Genomic DNA, 20,595 nt, shown 5'->3' on the forward strand with positions numbered 1-20,595 from the left:
TGGGACTTCTACGTTGAGAGATAGTTAAAACCTTCAAAGACCATACATCAAATATGAATGGGATTCCCAAGGCTGAATGTTTTCATTAACTCCAGATCCACCACGGAGTCTCACATAGTAGCATCAAACTACACATTTTGAGCGCACCTACACCATTTGAGAAGTCCCTCCAGTACCTCTGCAAATTCTAACAGTTGGTCTCTAGCATCTGAGGCCTACTCAACACTCGAATATAAGCAGGAAAATCATCCTTTCATCTATACTGGGCATAAGATTTTAGAATTACATTGGATGCCAAACAGTGCCAAGAGGTGTTTCATCTTTGCCCAAATGCTTGTGACATGGAGATTCTCTATTAAGTACTGTTTTGCTTCCCACCAAATCCAAATTAACAATTCCACCTATTCCCAAGACCTTCTAGCAAGAATAAGGAGACGTAAGCTCCTTCATGCATATAGTGTGGTCATGTGCCCGTCTGAGGGACTTCTGGGACACTATTTTTCTTGTATTCTCCCAAATCTAGGGCCAAGACCTGGACAGAGTCATTGAAATTGACCTCCTTGGCAGACCCCTGAAGGGATGTTGTCCACTCCAATCCAATGCAGGCAAAATAATTTCCCATCTTCTTCTTGCTGCCAAGCACAGCATTCTTTCACCTGGGGAAATAAACTATCCCTACCCTACATATGAACTGTAGCTCCACAAGCTCTAGAACACAACTCTGCTGAAACACAAAAAAATGCATACGATTTGGTGGGCAAACATCAGATCGTTCCAAAACTATGAAGCCCTGTCCTTTCGTACTTAAATGCATAATTCCAGGGTACGACATGCATGTAAACCCTATGAGCATTGGGGGTGCTCGATTTTGTACAGATGCCTCACTTTGGATCTTCTGAAGCTCTACACGATGTGCAATGTATGTTGTTTACCATGCAACTGGTCTGGCATGGGATTATGGTGGAGGAAGATATTTTTTTGTTTGGAAATATTCTACTGTAGTAGTATTGCCTGACTGTTTATTATTTGTAAAAAAATCAAATACATAAATAATACATTTGTTTTCCATATCTGGGCCTTACAGGACCCAAAAGTAAAAACCCACAAGTTAGAAAGGGTATCAATACTACACCAATGACATTTGTTTAAAAATGGAACTTCCAGTGTCTAGCTCGCAGGCTACCTGCTATGGGCTAGCAAAGGCAAGGTTTCACTAAGAGTGAATGCTCTCCATTAATGCATGCTGTCAATCGGTAAGGTGACCCTAGGCATCATCTAACAATGTAATATTAGAGGTAAAGCAAGTGCTTATATAAATTAAAAAGATGTTTTTCTGAAACATATACTTGCAGGCTCGGAGGGAAGAGCGTGCAAACTTTAGAAACACAGAAGGCCCACACTGACCTTGTAAGCCGAAATTAAGCCTGAAAACTTCAAATAAGGAAACATTTTTATTAGATATTGCTTCTGATGTGCCTCCAACCCACACAGGAGGATTCTCAGTCACTTTACCAGATTTTATTCGCTCTTCCAGTAGGTTTTATGGAAACACTCAACATTACCTCCTCTGAAGACACTATGGCAATCGTGATTTCTCATAACACAGATAAGCATGACTCAGATGTGGGAGCGTTGGGAGGGGACACTGTGGCAGAAAAGTGCAGGCGACTGGCAATTCCAAAATCCACTGCATGGATTTTTTCCTTCCAGTCCTGAGATGGAAACATGCTGAATGCAAGAGCTTTCACTTGCTTACCAGACGACCACTCTTTGAGCAGTGGCAAAAGCAACAAGTACAGCTTTGGCACATTCACGCTTATTCAGCATCTTAGTGTCTAACAAGAATCTTTTTTTGAGAAAAGAAGAAAAAGCATTGGGTGAAGGGTCTGCAAATCCTGTCGAAAAAAATGACATTTTCTTTAAAAATGTTGTGGCCTGGTGGGTCCCTTTTTGGTTCCTCCGCAGTGAGTCTCGTCGAATGCCCCCCTGCATCTTTATAGTCCATTTCAATGTTTTTCCACAAAGACCAAGCCTTGCCTCTATTAACGCAGCAACAACAGATTTTCGTTCTTGTCAACCAGAGAGATCGAGTTGCAGGCCCAAGTTAAGGTTTACTAAATCACAATGAACGAGAGGAGAAAATGCCACGGCGCCTTATTACTTTATGGTAATCTGCTTATCTTCTTCTTCGCACACCTAAATTCAGAACTCTTACAGCACAAAGCAGTCCTTCTCTGGGGCAGTCACTAAAGCCCTGAACTCTTTGCTCCGACCTTTGTAAAGCACCCGGACAATGAGAGGTCCAGATACACTATGTAAATGGATAAACATGTGAGCAGTTCTTCTGCAAACTGTGTTGATGCTGCTTGATTTACCAACAGTGACTAATCTTTGACGCTACCTGAATGCTTAAACTGGGTACTTCCTTCAGCTCTGGGAAGTAGTCAAGTGGTAAATCTGATAAAGAGATCTGGGCAAAGGTGCAAGTACAAAGGAGACCCCTTAAACCACTTCATGGATATGCAAAGATTTTTGAGAAAGATCACTCAGAAAGGCCAAGCTGGAGATCTCTGAAGTGCAGATGTAATGAGGCTGTGGGTTTGGAGCCCAGTCAGGGGGATAAAATTGCCTCTTCACCAGAGTTACCACTAGGTTATCTACCAGAGCTACAGAAAGCACACCATTTAACAATTCATGTAGGGTTCTAGCCAAGGTCCACTGTTGATGATTCGGTCAGCAGGTAAGTTACCCAAAAACAAAGAGGTACTCAAAGTCCATGATGTGAGAAAGCCAGACATGCTTATATTGGTATTTTATGTAAGTGCAACTTGAGAATATTGTAAATATAAAGTTCAGTTGATTGGGCACATTGTGACTGAGACATTATTACTCTAATCAAAAAGGTCTGTATAAGAAAATACGGTTTTACAGCATTACAGCTGCTCTCATACTTACAGAAAAAGATGCATCAGAGTCAATCTGGTACTTGGCAGCTATTCCAAAACGTGTATTGCTGTTCCCAGCCGTCCAGGCAAGATTGACAGCTGTTTCCAATTTATCATTTACCTTTTGGTAAATTGATCCACCAAAATCTGTACCATCATTCCTGTTAAATAAAAGCGAAATGGTAATCATGAAATGGACTTAATGTTAGTGAATATTAAAGCTGCCCCTTTTCCCCTAGGAGGGTATGTAATTATCAATCTGAGAAGGCATTTATGCAAAAACTGATAAATATTGCAAATTAAGTTTACTTGGGTAAAATATTCAAGGTAATCCACCAGGTTGATACTAAAAGGGTTGTTTTGTCTCATATATATATGTTCAATTATTGTATGAGCAACATACCGGAACTGAATACAAATCAGGTTTGGGCAGAATCAACACTATGCCACTCTGTAGGACTTTATTACCTGCATCAGTTAAGTGCTTTTTTTCCAGTGACTTGTTAGTTCTTTAAATGTCTAGCGTTCAATAATGAGCAATTTGTATATATTTTTTATAGTTTCCAATGTTACTTTGATTTTGCAAACTAGCAACTCCTGTCCCTGCCATCGAAGCTTCTGTCTTTTCATTTCTCCTGAGGCTGAAAATATTTTCTCCTTTTATCGCCTAAGCTTTTTTCTAATCAGCTGGCTGCACTTCACTGAATTCTGGCAAAGTGGTCCCTTCTCTGCAGAACCATTTATACATACCACCGAGGCCTCCAGCAATCAAACAGCTACTTTTGTTTAAAAAAAAAACTGCACAAAAATAAAATAGTAACACTTCTACACTAGTCCTAAAAACACATCCTCTGCTACAGAGGTACCTAATGCATGCATTGATATGGAAGGATTTCATATTTTATGTGCAGAGTTTGAAACACCGACAAGACATGCCGAAACAAAAAGGATATATGGATGTTTTTCAGCAATTTTACAAATTTATAAGACTAACTCTAGTGAAGTCATAATGCCACAGATTTAAGGTTAGTTTAGAATTTTATAAACACTAAACAATTTTGGTGTCAGGAAAACTATGGGTAAAATAAAAACAATTAGGAAACACCACAACTAACAGCCAAATGATTAAGAGCGATCAGCTCATTGGCTGCAGAGCCCACAAAGAAGTTAGAAAGCATGGTGAAGCTTGAAGATAATTATTCGCAGATTAAATCATATTACTTTAAAAAGATTAGCCAATTACCTAAAATGGAGAGAAGCTCATTGGACCACGATGATTGTCAATAATCCAAGTTGGATATAAGACTAAGGAACTAAATACTTTTCATCAATGATGCAGAACAGTTACATGAGAAAGAAGTGATCCAATCTGCACTTATACTTAGCATGCCAGGTAAGGAATTCTATACTGCCTGGCTCTAGTTCAAATCCCTTATTTTGTTTCTCTCAAAGTGCTGTTCCCAGCGCTCTCCCTCACCATCCAGGCAACTTGGTATCAATCCTGTGAACTATGAGGGTGACTTGATAGTAGCTTCAGTAGCAAGGAATGGCTAGCTGATGTTGCAGTCTGTGGCTGCATTTAAAAAGTAGAAATTAATCTTAAACGGAACATAACTAACTATATAGAGATGAACGTGGGTTTATGAAAGAATCACTAATCGAGAAAATGCTCGCAAGACTTTATTCTGTGCATTAAATTCGTAGAACGTGACTCAAACATATTACAAATACCACTTAATTTTTGCAGAAACACAGTACAACAAAGGAAATTAAACTATAGGCAACAAAACGTCTAAATAGCAAAAATAGACACACTGCAAGTATAAAGCACTGAACACACTGCCAAACAATACTGAAAATGATTGTTTCAAGTGTGTCATACTTTGGAGGATTTTCGTAATAGGCTGCAAGATTTGGGAAAAATGTGAGAGTCGAGTTATGCCTCAAATGGGTACATACAGACTAAAAACTACAGCCACTCACAGTGCATGTTAAGCATAGTCCAAAAGTGTATGAGATATTACAAACACCGTTTTATTTAACCCTACTCACACATTGGTATGAAGTTGGAATTCATCCGTTTTGTAGCCAACAGCAAAGTTGCTTTGGGAAACTCTGGACTTCGTTGTTTCAAAAGTCATCTGGTATCCAGCCAGCCACCCCTCATACCCGAACACTGCAGCTCCACGTATTGATGGTCCAGCAATATCAAAATCCATATCACAGCCAAGATGAATGTGCTCCCGTTTGTAGGCAGACTTAATTTTTGCATTCTTCTTTCTAAATAAAGCAAAATAGAAAAATAACATCTCGGTCAACCAAAAAACAAAACAAAATCGTACAGTGGTCTTTATGGATTTTGCTATATGGGGAGCTTCAGTTGATTCCTTAAACAGAATATGGACCTTCGGTGATAGACTCTCTGCATATATGCTTTTATTGGTCTAAAGGGTCTATGATATGTTGACAGTGGGTTATAGACTTCGGCATCTCAAAAGCGATTTAAAAAATGCTCAAAAATACATAAGCTATCAATTAAGTAACAGGACACACTTAGAATTTAAAAGAACTTGTATTGCACAGCCATGACGCAAGGAAATATATAACATTTAGTAATGTGTGCATACTGGCACATCCATGTATGAAATCTACCGTGCTTTCCAGGGACAATAAGATTTTATTATGCAAGATTTGTAATAATTCCATGATTTCATGCCTTATTTTACTAATATGAAAACTGTTTTTCAGGAGAAAGTGAAACATATTTACAAAGTTTCAGAAGACTGCAATTTTCTTTAAAAACAAAATAACGTCATGTTAGAGACATTATCTCTCAAAAGGATCTCTCCAAATATACATGCAAATCTTCACTAGTTAGCCTTGCGACCCTGTTTTAAAACTGCTTGATGTATGCTATAAAAATGAAACAATTTAACTGAGCTATGTGAAGTACACAGAAAAACCTAGGCCTGATTTACAAAGGAAAGTTTTGAAAGCTACAAATCTCTGTAAATATCCAACATTCAGGGGATTCCCAAAGATCACTTGGAGTAGGTATGGAAATCTTCTCATGGTCTAGATATCCATAGGTACTCCTACTCTACAATCACTAATGTGGATGTGTCCACAAGAAGGGCAATGTTCAGGAGTAAAGAACAAGTTACTTACCTTTGGTAACGTCTTATCTGGTAGGGACACGATCTAGCAGCAGAATACTTACGTTAGAAGCTTCCCCTTGTGGAAGCCTGGATCTGGGAGCTTTTTCCCCATAGCATGTCCGCGTGTCGGGACAGGGTGTCGTGACTCCATACTGACGTCGTCCACTGGATGTGATGTCTGCAGAGTCCCTATAACCCGCTGAAGTCAGTTTCTTCTGTGACTATTTTCCGCACTCAAAATGTGGAGCCACATATAGGAACTGTCTATTGAAACAGTGTGCTAGAACAAAGACACCCCTGTGTAAATATTCACCAAATTCATAAGTGTAGATTTCCATAACGAAATCTCCGAGACCAAAGAGGACTCAGTTCACAGAGCGGGAAGGATGAGAGGGTCTTTAAGGAATCTGTGGCTAGATCCGGTCTCTACCAGAAAACGCATTACCAAAGGTAAGTAACCTGTTCATCTGATAGAGACATCTAGCCGCAGATTCCTTACTTTAGAATCAGATACCAAAGTCATAGTCACCTGAAGGAAGGACTGCGAACTGAGACCTTCAAAAAAGTCTCTAATTATCACAAAACCAGTCTAGAACAAGAGAAAAAGACCAGACAATCATAATAATTAAGTTGAGTAATAATATACCCTAAAACATCAAAACCTGTGGAAGGAACCACAGATAAATAAAACCATAAGACATGAAAAACATGGGAACAAGGTCATCCATGCTAGTATGTCAAATATGTGTCAGAAGCGACCCAATAATACTGAGAGTCTCTCACCAGAGGAAAACCTGTCTAGTACCAGAGAAATAGACAGTGCATTCATAAGAATACCCACGAGGAAACACTCTCTTTACTAAAAGATTTGTGTAAAGGACCACAGTAAGAAAAAGTCACAAAAAAGTTAGGAGCAAGGCGAGAGCATCATCCGTGATTGCGACCATTAAAAATATGTCCTGTGAACAAAACCGGGGTGGAACAATTCAAAAGGACCGGGCATTCATAATAATGTAGGTGAGCCCTAACATATTTCATGACATTAAGCTTGTGGAAGGAACCACGGATAAGGTGTGATAATCATTCAAAAACATGAAATAAAGAAAATGTATGTTAATATGACAAATCAGTGTTAAAGGCGAACCAACAAAATGAATATTAAGCTCACTGCTCCCTTAATGGGATGCAAACCCATGCACGAACACCCCATCAATACTGTGGAAGAGACCACAGCAATGACATCATAAAGACAAAGAAAACATGGGTAGGACACGCTACCCCTCACCGTAGGACAGTACAACCAAATAAGTAAGTGAAGATAAATCTACTTGTTCTTATATGTAGACCAAAACTGCATGTTCTACCTTGCTGGAACACAGAGCAGCATAGCAAGCCATTGAGCAATACCTCTTGCCATGTAAAGGTATATCCTAACCAAAACTACATTAAAAAGACACACATAAAATGCTGATCTCTTGCAGAGAGAACATACAATAGTCCTCTTTAAAAAGAAGTTGATCACAGCAATACACATAAATATACTTTTCCCCAGGAAAAGTAGAGATATTAAAAGAACATCTTCAAGATATTCTCACTATATATACCTACTGTCATACAGGTATAATTAACAAATGCCTATGCAGTAGCCAACGTAATATATATATTTCTCTTCATTTATTACATACCATTTCACATATATTTTTTTTTTTTAAAGCTGAATTAAACAGCAAGTATGAAAAAGAGGCCTTGGTAGTGAGGCAGAAACCAAGGTGAGTATCTGAGTCTTATAATGAATTAGACTTACCTACAGATGAGCTAGAAAAGGTGTCAATGGCGCAAAAGCAGAGAATTTACAAGATTCTGAAATAAAAATGATCTGTCCGATTTGGTATATTCCATCTTATGGCAACACTTCTAAAAGTGTGAACTCAACCTAAAACAAATCGAGTCAGGTAACGATGAAAACAGTTGTACCTGGATGAGGTATTAACATCTAACCTCCACAAGCACAACAGATATACATATCTTCATAGGGAAGAAAAAGTACCCCTGATATATAAATGCTCACTGGGCATACAAGAAAATACTCCACTTAGAGTATGGTACATACCATTATGGTATTATGGTATCAACACCTAAGCTTTTCTTCAAAGTAAAGTAAACAATGTCACCTTTACAACAGGTATATTAAAAAAAGAGATACATCGCTAAGAAGCGGTCATTGACAAACCTGAAGTGGAAAGCCACTACTTCTACACCTAATAATAATAATAATAATAATAATGATAATAATGAAAGTAGCCTTGAAACATCTGGCATGAAAAGCACCATAGGGCCCCAAGGTAATAGACACTCCAATAATTTATCCTTGACAATTTAAAGAAAAATAACATTTGCCAAAAGCAGGAACACTCCACATGGTGCCACCATTAGGTGGAATACACATAGAAAAGAAAAAACCTCACAGCCCTGCAAAAGCATGGCTCCCCTCCAAAATATGTGTAGACAAATAGCCCCATACAAGCCAGTACAGGAGTTATTAACTAAGGCAAAGATTAGAGAGGAACAAAGCTAATTCTCTGTTCCACTCCTACTGTCACAAAAACGCCTGAAAGCAGAGTTGGCCTGTGCACCAAATAAATGGGACACCATCAAAAGGCATGTCTATGAATATGGCTTGAACTGTCTCTGAAAATGTGGAGGTACGAAACGAAACACAGCTATGTAGAGCAACTGGAAAAGCCATGGCCCAACCCATAGAATCCGTAGTATCCATACCACAGCGAATGATTAATTCAGCTGCTTGCTAGCCATCTTGAATCATATGGGCCAGAGTGTTCCGGAGATCATCCAGAAGTGTAGGCAAGATGCCTGCCAATGAGTCCCATAATGAATGAGAAAAACGTCCATGAATACATGGAGCCTTACCAGAGCATAAAGCAAAACTTGTGGAGGAAAAAATATTCCTGCCACAAAAGTCCATACTCATGGAATATGTCAGATGGGACATGTGGGAGAGACTCAATATCATGAGAGCCTAAAGCAGCCTGTACCACCAAACAATGATGAGTAGGATGTCTGAGGACACAAGCCGGATCACCGGGGGCAGGTCATTGCCTATGGGATATAACCTAATCAACAGGGGTCTCTGTATCAGGCTTAGTCAAGCCCCCAACAAAATGTCATGTAGGCCTTCACTGTAAGGAAGCACTGGCTCAATCACTGTTTGGGTTTTTATGGATAACATCAATCAGAGGATCAGAAGTTAATTCCACTGAAGGAACTTTTGGAGCCAAAACCACAACAACCTGTCTCAGCAGGTCAGCCAAAGAGGAACTCGCCTCCGTACCAAGTACAGGAGTTGAAAGTAGGCCTGAGGCTGGGAAAGAGTCCAAACCACTCGCCTTAGCTAGGTCAGCTAGCCAGCTGTCCTCTATATGAGGCTGCTCCATCTGTAAAATAATGTGTGGTATATCTTCCACAGCCTCTTCACCATGTCCCTCAGAAGGATAAACCTGAGGAGACTCCCCACATTGTGGAGGGAAGTCAAGGATAACAACATGACTGGCGTTGTACCCGATGTCAAGAAGGTGAATCTTCAACGTCGATGTCAACTTCAGACGGGGAAAGAGATGTGATGTTGATTGGCGCCACCAGCGGAGTCGAAGTCAGCTGTTTGATTAAAGGCGCAGAAGGTGGAAACCCCAAGGGGTGTGCACTGACGCCATAACCGCTTCTTTAACAGAAGCCAAAGGTCTAAATGAAGCCAAGGGCAAACCTGCCGTGTGAACTCAGTCAAGACCTCTTGCACTTCCTTGGGGCCTACAGACACTCTCAGCGGAAGGTGATTTCCCAAAGATAGCGTGAAGTGAATCATAAAATTCACGCATCTGGGTCAGAGTCACCCCGGGAAAGGAAGGGAAATGTGGGGCAGACTCGGGCCTCGACTCTTCACCCAAGGAATGTTGAGAGGCCATAGGCGGTGAAGTCGGCAACTTAGACTGCTTGCGCCGTGACTTACCTTGTGACGCTGATGGAGAATGACGCCCACAGGAACGACTCCTTGAAGGGGCCCGCAAGCGGCCTCAGTACGAGGAGGAGATTTTGATTGACGTGGAGAGTGGGACAGCTCCGACATCCGTGCAGCTAAAAGCTTAATACAACGCCACATAGAGCCTTCGGCCAGAGACGACAACAGGAGTCGCACTCTTCAGCATTGTGGTGCTCACTAAGGCATCACATACAAATCGAATGGAGACAGTAGCTGGAATTTGTCATCCATGGGACCCACAGGGTTTGAACCCCAAAGACCTACAGGAAAAAGCACACCATCGACAAAAACGCTGAAGTAGGCCGAAAACGGCCTGACTAACCACTACTGGATCCACATTACAAGCACAGAAAAGGAGGAATTGACTTTGGCACGTCAGCAAGGGGGCTATATGGACTCCACTGACGTTACATCCGGTGGACGACATGCAGCGCAAGAGAAAGAAATGGGAAAGAAACGGGGAAGGAATCCTTTAGCACAGCATGGCATAATGTTTCCAATAGGGGAGCAGGTGATAGCTCTACAGAGCAAGTCACTCCTTCAGTGCAGTAACACGACTAGTAAGGATTACAAAACTGTGAAGGTAACCTCAGCAAAGTCGACTAACTCTCAGTTCACATCAACAGGCAATTTACTTTACTTCACGGTTTGCCAAGTCTAATATAAGCCCTATGTTATGCTTAATTTGCGGATAACTCATTCAAAAGGAAAGCAAGGCCCTCAGTTTGAAGAAGGCTAAAACTACAACTAAAACTCTACAATAAGTTACAGGTAGGAAATGGCATTAAGCATCTCTGAAATCAGCACCTGTTAATGAGAACCTTAGAAAAATACGTTTACTTTGATCTTGCTCTTTTTACTTCAGCAGCGTTCTATTTACATTTTATTCAGATATTAATTTTACTGCTAGAACTATTTTTGCATCTACAGGACTGAGCTGCACGTTATTTGATGGACTGGGAACTGAGGACTTCTAGAAGAAGAGTCGCTATGATAAACTTGCACTTACATCCTCTAAGCGGACAGGGAGATCAAAAGAAATCTCAGCCACTGGATCACAAAGGAGAGGAGGACCAGAGGCCTCTGCCACAGGCAAGGAGAAGCTTTTGCAGCTCTCACAGTACCTCAAAGCAAGGCAAGAAAAAGTAATTCAGAAAAAACTTTAAACCCAACAACTACCATAAGGAAGGACAGAAAAAGTGAAGGTCAGAAATCAGAGGATCTAGGAGTGACGATGGATAGATTGGTGGACGGATGGATGGAGAAGGGAATGTTATTACACCACTACTTAGCACACGTCATTTCTTGGCACAGTGTGATGTTAATATTACTCAAAAGAATGGTTCTCACTTTACTGGCCATGAAATGAAAGGAAGTCTAAATTGGCCCTATCGAGGTTTGAACATATGACTTTAACGTCACAGAGGATGTCCGTGTAGGGCATTTAGTTCAATGACAAATGAAAGAGCTGAATCTCCCTTAGAAGAGGATGGGTGAGAATCTGTGACTCCAAAGACATCTGCAATTCAGGAGTCAGATTTAAAACTTTTATCCCTGAATAACAGGGTGGCAGAGTTCCACTACGGTTGTTTATGTGTGGCAAAGCAGAGAGGGTATCAATCAGAAGAGTAACAAGATGGGAAAACCAGGGTCACTAAAACACTTCAGCCACAGGGGAGGAAGAGGGTACATAGTATAACCTTTTAGTTGACCCCAACCAGGTTCCGGAACAATAAGTACAAAGCCATGTAAAACCAATGAAGCTAATGTAAAGGGTCCCAGAGGAGCTGGAACAGAAAGACGACTACTAGAGGACATTTTCAGTGCCTCACCTACAATGATTTTTTTGCAGAAACACAGCATACCAATACCCCATTGGTGTAGTACAAAAAATATTTTTTTTAAAAAGATATCCGGGCGGGATTTCAAAGTGTGCACTGGAGCCCATTCAAATCGTACACCAGGTCATACCTCTGGCTCCTCTATAAACAGTGTGCAGGGCAGTGCAAAGCAAAAAACTGGTCTAGAATCATACACTTTTTCTAAGAAGGAAAAGATCATCTATGCTAAGGACCTGTGCACCCTCTGCAATACACGCCCATTATCTGACTGCAGTTGCTGTCAAGACTGGGACTGCGTTAATTTGCCACAGTTCAACAAAATAAATGTGGAAGACTTCTTCCTAGATACTCCAGAATGTGAGATTGTGAAGTTTCCCAACCCAGTCGCTGTGTTCTGTTGCAAGACCTTGGATTAGACAGCTCAGAACTTAGATCGCAAAGGGAGCTTTCCAAGTTTCTGAATGTTTCTTAAGCACATCCAGTAAGCACACAAGCACTGTCCAAAGAAAGAAGGTTCCAAGGACATTGGTTCTCCGGAGAGGCATAGCTGCTGCTATTCCTGGCTAACCACAAGCTCCTTTAAGAGCTACTTGAAGAAAGGGAGTGAAAGGGAAAGATGCCACAGCTCTAGGGTGTGGGCAGAAGTGTAATCCTGCATGGTTCCTTCAGACTAACTGAGCCTAAGGATCTTATAATGTTTCTAGAGAAAGGGATGGATCTGTCCAGCAAACCTCAAGGGAAAAGAGAATTTAGAGTCCTCCATGGGGAAAGAAGGAGCTAAGAGGCTCAATTACAGTTAGCTGGAACAAGGGTCTTGTATGAACACTGGTTTCCTACTTACAGCAAGAGCATAAAGTCAAACCTCATCTTAATAAACTGTTCCTGGCACGCTCGTTCATAATTTGGGAAATGTGAAGTGGGGCGGGAGTAGGCTAGATTGGGTCATCTTATAAAGGCATGGATCCAAAACTTTACTAAGAGATATTAAGATCCACTGTATGTCAGCTAAAAGAATCTCCCCTTGACACAAATGAACCTTGGGGATGCTGAGGCAGTGAATATGGGGTGGGCGGGGGGGAAAAGAAGCTTGGGCAATCTGCAGATGGGCCCCACAAGGCAGACATAGGTGAGTACAGGGAAGTTAGATAGATCACCACACCCAGCCTTTACAGGGCACGCCCACTTATTGAGGAGACTAGTTTTAAGGGCAAAATCTAAAGCTAGGACAAAAACACTTCATATTCTTTTTCCACTTCTTAGTCCAGTGGTTCCCAAACTGTGCGCCGCGGCTCCTTGGTGCGCCGTCAAAATTAGCCAGGGGCGCCGCACACAGTCTGGAAACCACTCGGAGGTGCTTTTAATCGGTAGCTTTTCACCGTGGTATTAGAAACAAAACCCCCTGCATTAATTATTGTGACCAGCGGAGGGCGCCAAAGTACCATTAATAATATCCCTATGACAAAAGAACAAAAATAGTTTCCAATAAATGGTTTTCAGGAACCTGAACGAGAGAATAAAGAAGTCAAACTGTAAATAGTGTAGGTACAGGTACAGGCTGGGATTACGTTCTCCCACCCGCCAAAAAAAAGTAACATAATGGGGAGCCGTGGCCAACACGGCCAATAGGTCAAAGGAGCCGGGGATCGAAAAAGTTTGGGAACCACTGTCTTAGTCAATGGGCTTGGCATGTTTAAGAGATGAGGTGCAAGATCATAACGCCATGGGAACAACCACAGAGCAAAAGGGCAAGGTGACATTGCACTGGGAATGAAGCGTACCAGACACATGCACTGGCTTTGAGGTGCATGGCCCCTTGATCCATATTTGAAAATGTGTGGTCTGCAAACCACATGGTACAGGTTACTCCATCAAAATATGGACCTAGTATTGCACCAAGCCAAAGGAAGCTGTGAGAACGAGGCTCCACCTTCCAGATCACAATGCTGCAAAGGTGATATGCAATGTTACCACACATGACAACATTCTAATACATAGGAAGTGTATCCTTGCTGGCCTCTTGATCAAAGGAACCACTTCAGGAGCAAACCACGAACAGCTAAATGATGCAGCTTTATAATATGTGCTGAACCAAATGATGAGGTGGTGTAGGCCAGTAAAGAGCCTTAAGAAGCAGCAAAGGGAGAAATCAAAGACGGGGTTCGCAAAAACATAGCTGCCTGACGATTAATGTTGAGAGCCTGTAGCAGACCAAAAGACATGCCCTGGTTAAGTCTCTCTAAAGGAGAAACTTGAGCGAGGCCTCACGTCAGTCTTAAAGGAAACATGAAAAGTCTCAAATCAAACAATTCAAAGACAGACTTACAGGTATAGCAGGTGGCAACACCCACACAATACCCCTCTTCCTCTCCTCCCCGGAGTGCAACTCACTTATGGGGAAAAAAAGGCGATTCCAAATGGTACTACTTCATTCAGGGACAAAGGCTTGAACAGAAATTTAAAAAACAATAAGATCTGAACAAAAATGCTTTCTCATGCTATCAAGCAGAGGGGAAGTATGATGAGGGAATCAATCTATTCTGCATATCTCTTAGCTACTACACACTATGCCACTGCACTCTACGACAAACCATTCTGGACCTTTCAATTCTACGCCAATGCACAGTATGCCATTGCACTATAGTTTGCACCATTTTAGTGCACTGTACTCTACACCACTGCACTCTACTTTGCACATCTCTACTCTAGGCCTCTACACTCACTCTGCACCACTGCACTCTACACCACCGTAGTTTAGGGCACACCACTCTACCCCACCGTGCTCTAAACCATTCTACTCAATGTCACTGTGCTTTATGCCACACCACTCTACTTTAGGCCACTGCAGTCTACACCACTCTATGTCACTGTACTCTGCGCCATTGCACTCTGTGCAAACATACTACACTCCATGCCACTGCACTCTGCACCACTTTACTGCACTCTGCACTTTACAACACTCCACTCTGCACCTCTCTATGCCAGTCCACTCCACTCCACTCCACGCCACGCCACTCTACACCACACCACACCATTCCACTCCACGCTGTACAACATGTCAGAAGGTATTGGCAAAGCCAACAGCTCTCACGCAGCCAAAATATATTAGCTTTGCCAATGCTGGTTTAATTTTGCTTTGTGCTTGGGAAAGAAATCTTGCACGGCGACCTGCTGTAAGGATATCCTGAGATTCACATGGAAGACTTAACATGCGTTTTACAGTTCCTTGTACGTTTTTTTCTCATCTAGTGCCCTTGTTCCCTTAGGCTTTTTCATAGTTTTGGTACTATTTTGTGGCTTGGATCCTTTCCCCAGACAATGAGTAAGTGAGAAGCTGTATAACACTTCAGTCTTATTGTTAGGAAACTAGGAGACAAAAACAGGAAAATCAGAACAAATCAAAAAAAATTAAACGCATTTTAAAACTGAACAAGGGAGATCTCTTTATAAATAAGGAAAACAAAGGGATAACGCTTGTAAATAGGCCTGATTTCTGATAGATAAGCATCGAGCTCAGTGATCAAAAAAGTGGCATCATAGGAATGGTCAAAACTAATCTTCAGTTATTATAGCCAACATCAAATGCACAAGGTTAAACGCTTCTAACTGTAATGCAGTGCTGCGCAAACTTGTTCGCTTTGGTGGCCTATCAGGCATCCAGATTGACTGAGGGAAATCTAATATCTTTCCTTCAACCATAACTACACAGAGATTTCAACTGGGCTTCCCCTTGAAGTGGTGTCAATCAAGTGTCAGATACTTGGGAACAGAGGAGTCTAGAGACCTGGAGGAACTGATGCGTGCGAATTATCGTACTGCGTTGTTTAACGTGACGGACAGCTTCTCTCACTGGATATCCCAGCCACTGTCGCTGGCTGGCCGTATTTCCCTTAAGAAAATGGTCATATTGCGGAAACTGCTTTACCCGTTTCTTAATATCCCACACTCGCCGGGGTGACATTTCTTTAACATACTTAAGACACAAATGATTTGCCCAGCGTCCGTGGGAAAACAGCAAAGGCTAAAATGGGAACTGCTTACTCAACCTTTTGAGCAAGGTAGTTTTGAAGCACCCGATACGGAGTTGTATTATGCATGCTCACAAGCTCATTATGCTATCTACTGGTACAAGCCTCCACCTTAAATGCTACACCTAGTCAGTGAACAGGTTTACATGGCCCCAATCCCTTCCACCACCTACTTCGGACCTAAGGCACACCCCTGCAGCGCCTTCGGACTCCACTGTTGCCTGCACGAATGCAGGGTGCAACCACCAGACCAAAAAGGCTGGAAAGCCACTATTGTACTCGCCCTCTATGCCACTTCATTATCAAGCTGTCACCCCATTCACATGCGAAACTGTGTGCCGCAATATGCTGACCGGGGCCGGAGTTCTTTCCTGGGGACATATATATGTAGGAAAGTACCATCTTGCCCGGCATGTTACTCCCATTTTTACATGTATATAAGTTTGTTTTTGCCTGTCTCACTGGGATCCTGCTAGCCAGGACCTCAGTGCTCATAGTTTGTGGCCTGTATGTGTGTACCTGTGTGGTGACTAACTGTGTCACTGAGGCTCTGCTAACCAGAACCCCAGTGCTTATGCTCTCTGCCTTTAAATTTGTCACTATAGGCTAGTGACCACTTTTAACAATTTCAGTTGGCACACTGGAACACCCTTATAATTCCCTGGTATATGGTACCTAGGTACCCAGAGTATTCGGGTTCCAGTAGATCCCTGTGGGATGAAGCATTTCTTTTGCCACCCATAGGGAGCTCAGACAAACTTTTACACAGAACTGCCACTGCAGCCTGGGTGAAATAACGCATACGTTATTTCACAGCCATTTTCACTACACTTAAGTAACTTATAAGTCACCTATATGTCTAACCTTCTCTTGCTGAAGGTTAGGTGCAAAGTTACTAAGTGTGATGGCACCCTGGCACTAGAAAAGGTGCCCCCCACATAGTTCAGGGCTATTTCCCCAGACTTTGTAAGTGCGGAGACGCCATTACACGCGTGCATTACATATAGGTCAATACCTGTATGTAGCTTCACAATGGTAACTTTGAATATGGCCATGTAACACGTCTAAGATCATGGTATTGTCCCCCCCATGCCAAATCTGGTATTGGGGTGCCAATCCCATGCATCCCCAGGGCTCCACTATGGACCCCGGGTACTGCCAAACCAGTTCTCTGGGTTTTTCTCTGCAGCTACCGCTGCTGCCAACCCACAGACAAGGTTCTGCCTTCCTGGGGTCTGGGCAGCCCAGTCCCAGGAAGGCAGAACAAAGAATGTCCTCTAAGAGAGGGTGTTACACCCTCTGCCTTTGGAAATAGGTGTTGTGGGGAGGGGTAGCCTCTCCAAGCCTCTGGAAATGCTTTGAAGGGCACAGATGGTGCCCTCCTTACATAAGCCAGTCTACACCGGTTCAGGGAACCCCCGGTCCCTGCTCTGGCGCGAACCTGGACAAAGGAAAGGGGAGTGACCACTCCCCTGTCCATCACCTCCCCAGCGGTGGTGCCCAAAGCTCCTCCAGTGTGTCCCAGACCTCTGCCATCTTGGATCCAGAGGTTTGAAGGCACTCTGGAGGCCCCTGTGTGGCCAGTGCCAGCAGGTGATGTCAGACTCCTCCCGATAGGTGCTTACCGGACTAGGTGGCCAATCCTCCTCTGAGAGCTATCTAGGGTCTTTCCAGTGGGCTTTTCCTCAGATAATGACTTACAAGAATTCACCAGAGTTCCTCTGCACCTCTCTTTTTGACTTCTGCCCAGAATCGACCGCTGATTGCTCCAGGATGCCTGCAAACCTGCAACAAAGAAGCAAGAAGACTGCCAGCAACATTGTAGCACCTAATCCTGCCGGATTTCTCAACTGTTTCCTGGTGGTGCATGCTTTAGGGGCTGCCTGCCTTCATCCTGCACTGGAAGCCACAAAGAAATCTCCTGTGGGTCGACGTAATCTTCCCTCTGCTTCAGCAGGCACCAAACTTCAAACTTCAGCATCACCGGTACTCTGGGACCCCTCTCATCCTTACGAGCGTGGCCCCTGGAACACAGGTGGTGGACCCATGTGACCCAGACTGTCCACTGGTCCAACTGTCCAAATTTGGAGGAGGTAAGTTCTTGCCTCCCCTCTCCAGACAATAATCCTGTGCACTGTGTGAACTGCAGCTGCTAGGGCTTCTGTGCACATTTCCACGAAATTCTTCATGCACAGCCATGCCTTGGTCGGGCCAGCATTCTGTCCTGCGATGCTCAGCTCCCTGAGTTGATCTCCGGCTTCATGGGACCCTCTTTTGCAGTGTTGAGAAGACCGACGTGGTCAGTCTTCCTGAACCTGTGTTCAACTACTTCTGCGGGTGCTACCTTCTTGTGCATAAGCTCTCTACATTGCTGAGCGCCCCCTCTGTCTCCTCTCCCAAGTGGCGACATCCTGGTCCTTCCTGGGCCCGGGAAGAACCCTTTTTCTTCAACCGCGACGCTCGCAGCTAGCAAGGCTTGTTTGCAACTCTGCATCCTTCAGCACTCCATGGGACATCTTCTGCACCAAGGAGAAGTTCCTAGCACCTTCTGTTGTTTGCAAAATCTTCAGCTTCTTCCATCCGGAGGCAGCCATTTTGCACCTTCATCTGGGGTTTAGTGGGCTCCTGCCTCCCCTTGGACACTTTTGCGACTCTTGGACTTGGTCCCCTTCCTTTGCAGGTCCTCAGGTCGAGGAATCCGTCTTCAGTGCTTTGCAGTCTGTTGTGGTCTTTGCAAAATCCTCTATCACGACTCTAGTTTGTTTCTGGGGAAATAGTAGTACTTTACTCCTACTTTCCAGGGTCTTGGGGTGGGGTATCTTGGACACCCTTAGTGTTTTCTTACACTCCCAGCGACCCTCTACACACTACACTAGCCTGTGCTTTGTGTTTCCCCTAGGCCTATTGCATCCTATTGTATTCTACAGTGTTTGCACTATTTTCTAACTGTTTTACTTACCTGACTTTGGTTTGTATGTATATTTTGTGTATTTTACTTACCTCCTAAGGGAGTATATCCTCTGAGATATTTTTGGCACATTGTCACTAAAATAAAGTACCTTTATTTTTAGTAACCCTGAGTATTGTGTTTCTTATGATATAGTACCTATGTGATATAAGTGGTATAGTAGGAGCTTTCCATGTCTCCTAGTTCAGACTTGGCTGCTCTGCTGTAACTATCTCTATCAGCCTAAGCTACTAGAACACTAGGGGGCGGATTTTCTTCAGTTGGCCTGGCCATGCTCCCAGGTCTTGAGTTACTGGGGGGAGGTCGAGAATGCACTATTGCACATGATCTCTCAACCAATTACCCTCACCTCAGTGATGGCACTCCTGGGGCATACTGGAGACATTGAAGTGGGTGTTTAGTAAATATGTTTCACTCAGCCTCTTACTAGCTAGGAAACAAGTTGCGTGAAAATGGGGTAGGGGCAGCCCACCGAAATTCAAAGAGTGGTTGCAGGATCTGATATAATGCAAGGATCAGCTCTCTGTGTATGCTGAACTGCTACCACCAAGTTATAGACCACAAGATATCTCGAGCCCTCGAGGTGTGTTTGCTCAGCCGCCCTTCTGATGCTGTGACGGATGCAGGTAGGCTTTCAGATATAGGTTAAATACTAGCATGGGACAAATGCTAACCCGTCGCACTAGCCCTTCTACCCGAAGGAATGTTTAAATTTCGATATCAGGGACAGCCACCATGGCGTAGATGCTTAACAACACTGGCTGAGTGCTTCCTTTCACTGCATTGATGAACTCCAATAAAATGCGCTGCATAGACAGACACTGACATGACTATCTCATAGGGTGCTTTAAGGGCAGGGGGTTCGTGATCGGGTTAGCCAGTATTTGCGATGCCTATCCTATATACGAATTACATGCCAGGAAATGTTATTATTGTTAATTGTGTTGTCTGAAGGATTCTGCACAAGTTATTTGAATCTTATGTAACTTCATTGAAAAAAAGACAATAAAGAAATACTTTTTTTTTAAAAAATAACTGGCTGTACGAGATTCTCGTTTCCATTCGACGTTAAAATGGGCAAATTAACCCCTTAGCTGCTGGGCCTTTTCCCCCCCCCCAGTGCTGAGCCCTTTTTTGGCTATTTGGGGTAGTTCGCGCTTAGGGCCTCATAACTTTTTGTCCACATAAGCTAACCACGCCAAATTTGCGTCCTTTTTTTCCAACATCCTTGGGATTCTAATGGTACCCAGAGTTGGTGGTTTCCCCTGGAGGAGACCAAGAAAATAGCCAAAATACAGTGAAAATTTAGTTTTTTCCAAAAAAATGGGAAAAAAGGGCTGCCGAAGAAGGCTTGTGGTTTTTTCCCTGAAAATGCCATCAACAAAGGGTTTCTGGTGCTGAAATCACTATCTTCCCACGTTTCAGGAACGGGCAGACTTGAATCAGAAAACCAAATTTATCAACACAAATTTGGCATTTTACTGGGACATACCCCATTTCTACTATATTTGGTGCTTTCAGCCTCCTTCCAGTTAGTGACAGGAATGGGTGTGAAACCAATGCTGGATCCCGGAATGCTAAACATTTCTGAAAACTAGACAAAATTC

General features: G+C 42.9%; 1 protein-coding gene across 1 annotated transcript in view; it reads right to left on the reverse strand.

The window, feature by feature from the left end:
- VDAC1 (voltage dependent anion channel 1) overlaps positions 1 to 20,595 on the reverse strand; it is a 116,102-nt gene that overhangs the window by 23,716 nt on the left and 71,791 nt on the right. The window contains exons 6-7 of the mRNA XM_069199201.1: positions 4,998 to 5,225; positions 2,956 to 3,106 (exon numbers count right to left, since the gene is read on the reverse strand). Coding sequence (XP_069055302.1) covers positions 2,956 to 3,106; positions 4,998 to 5,225 — 379 coding nt within the window. The remainder of the gene's footprint in view (positions 1 to 2,955; positions 3,107 to 4,997; positions 5,226 to 20,595) is intronic.

Source organism: Pleurodeles waltl, chromosome 7, assembly GCF_031143425.1.
Source record: "Pleurodeles waltl isolate 20211129_DDA chromosome 7, aPleWal1.hap1.20221129, whole genome shotgun sequence".
Classification (NCBI taxonomy): domain Eukaryota; kingdom Metazoa; phylum Chordata; class Amphibia; order Caudata; family Salamandridae; genus Pleurodeles; species Pleurodeles waltl.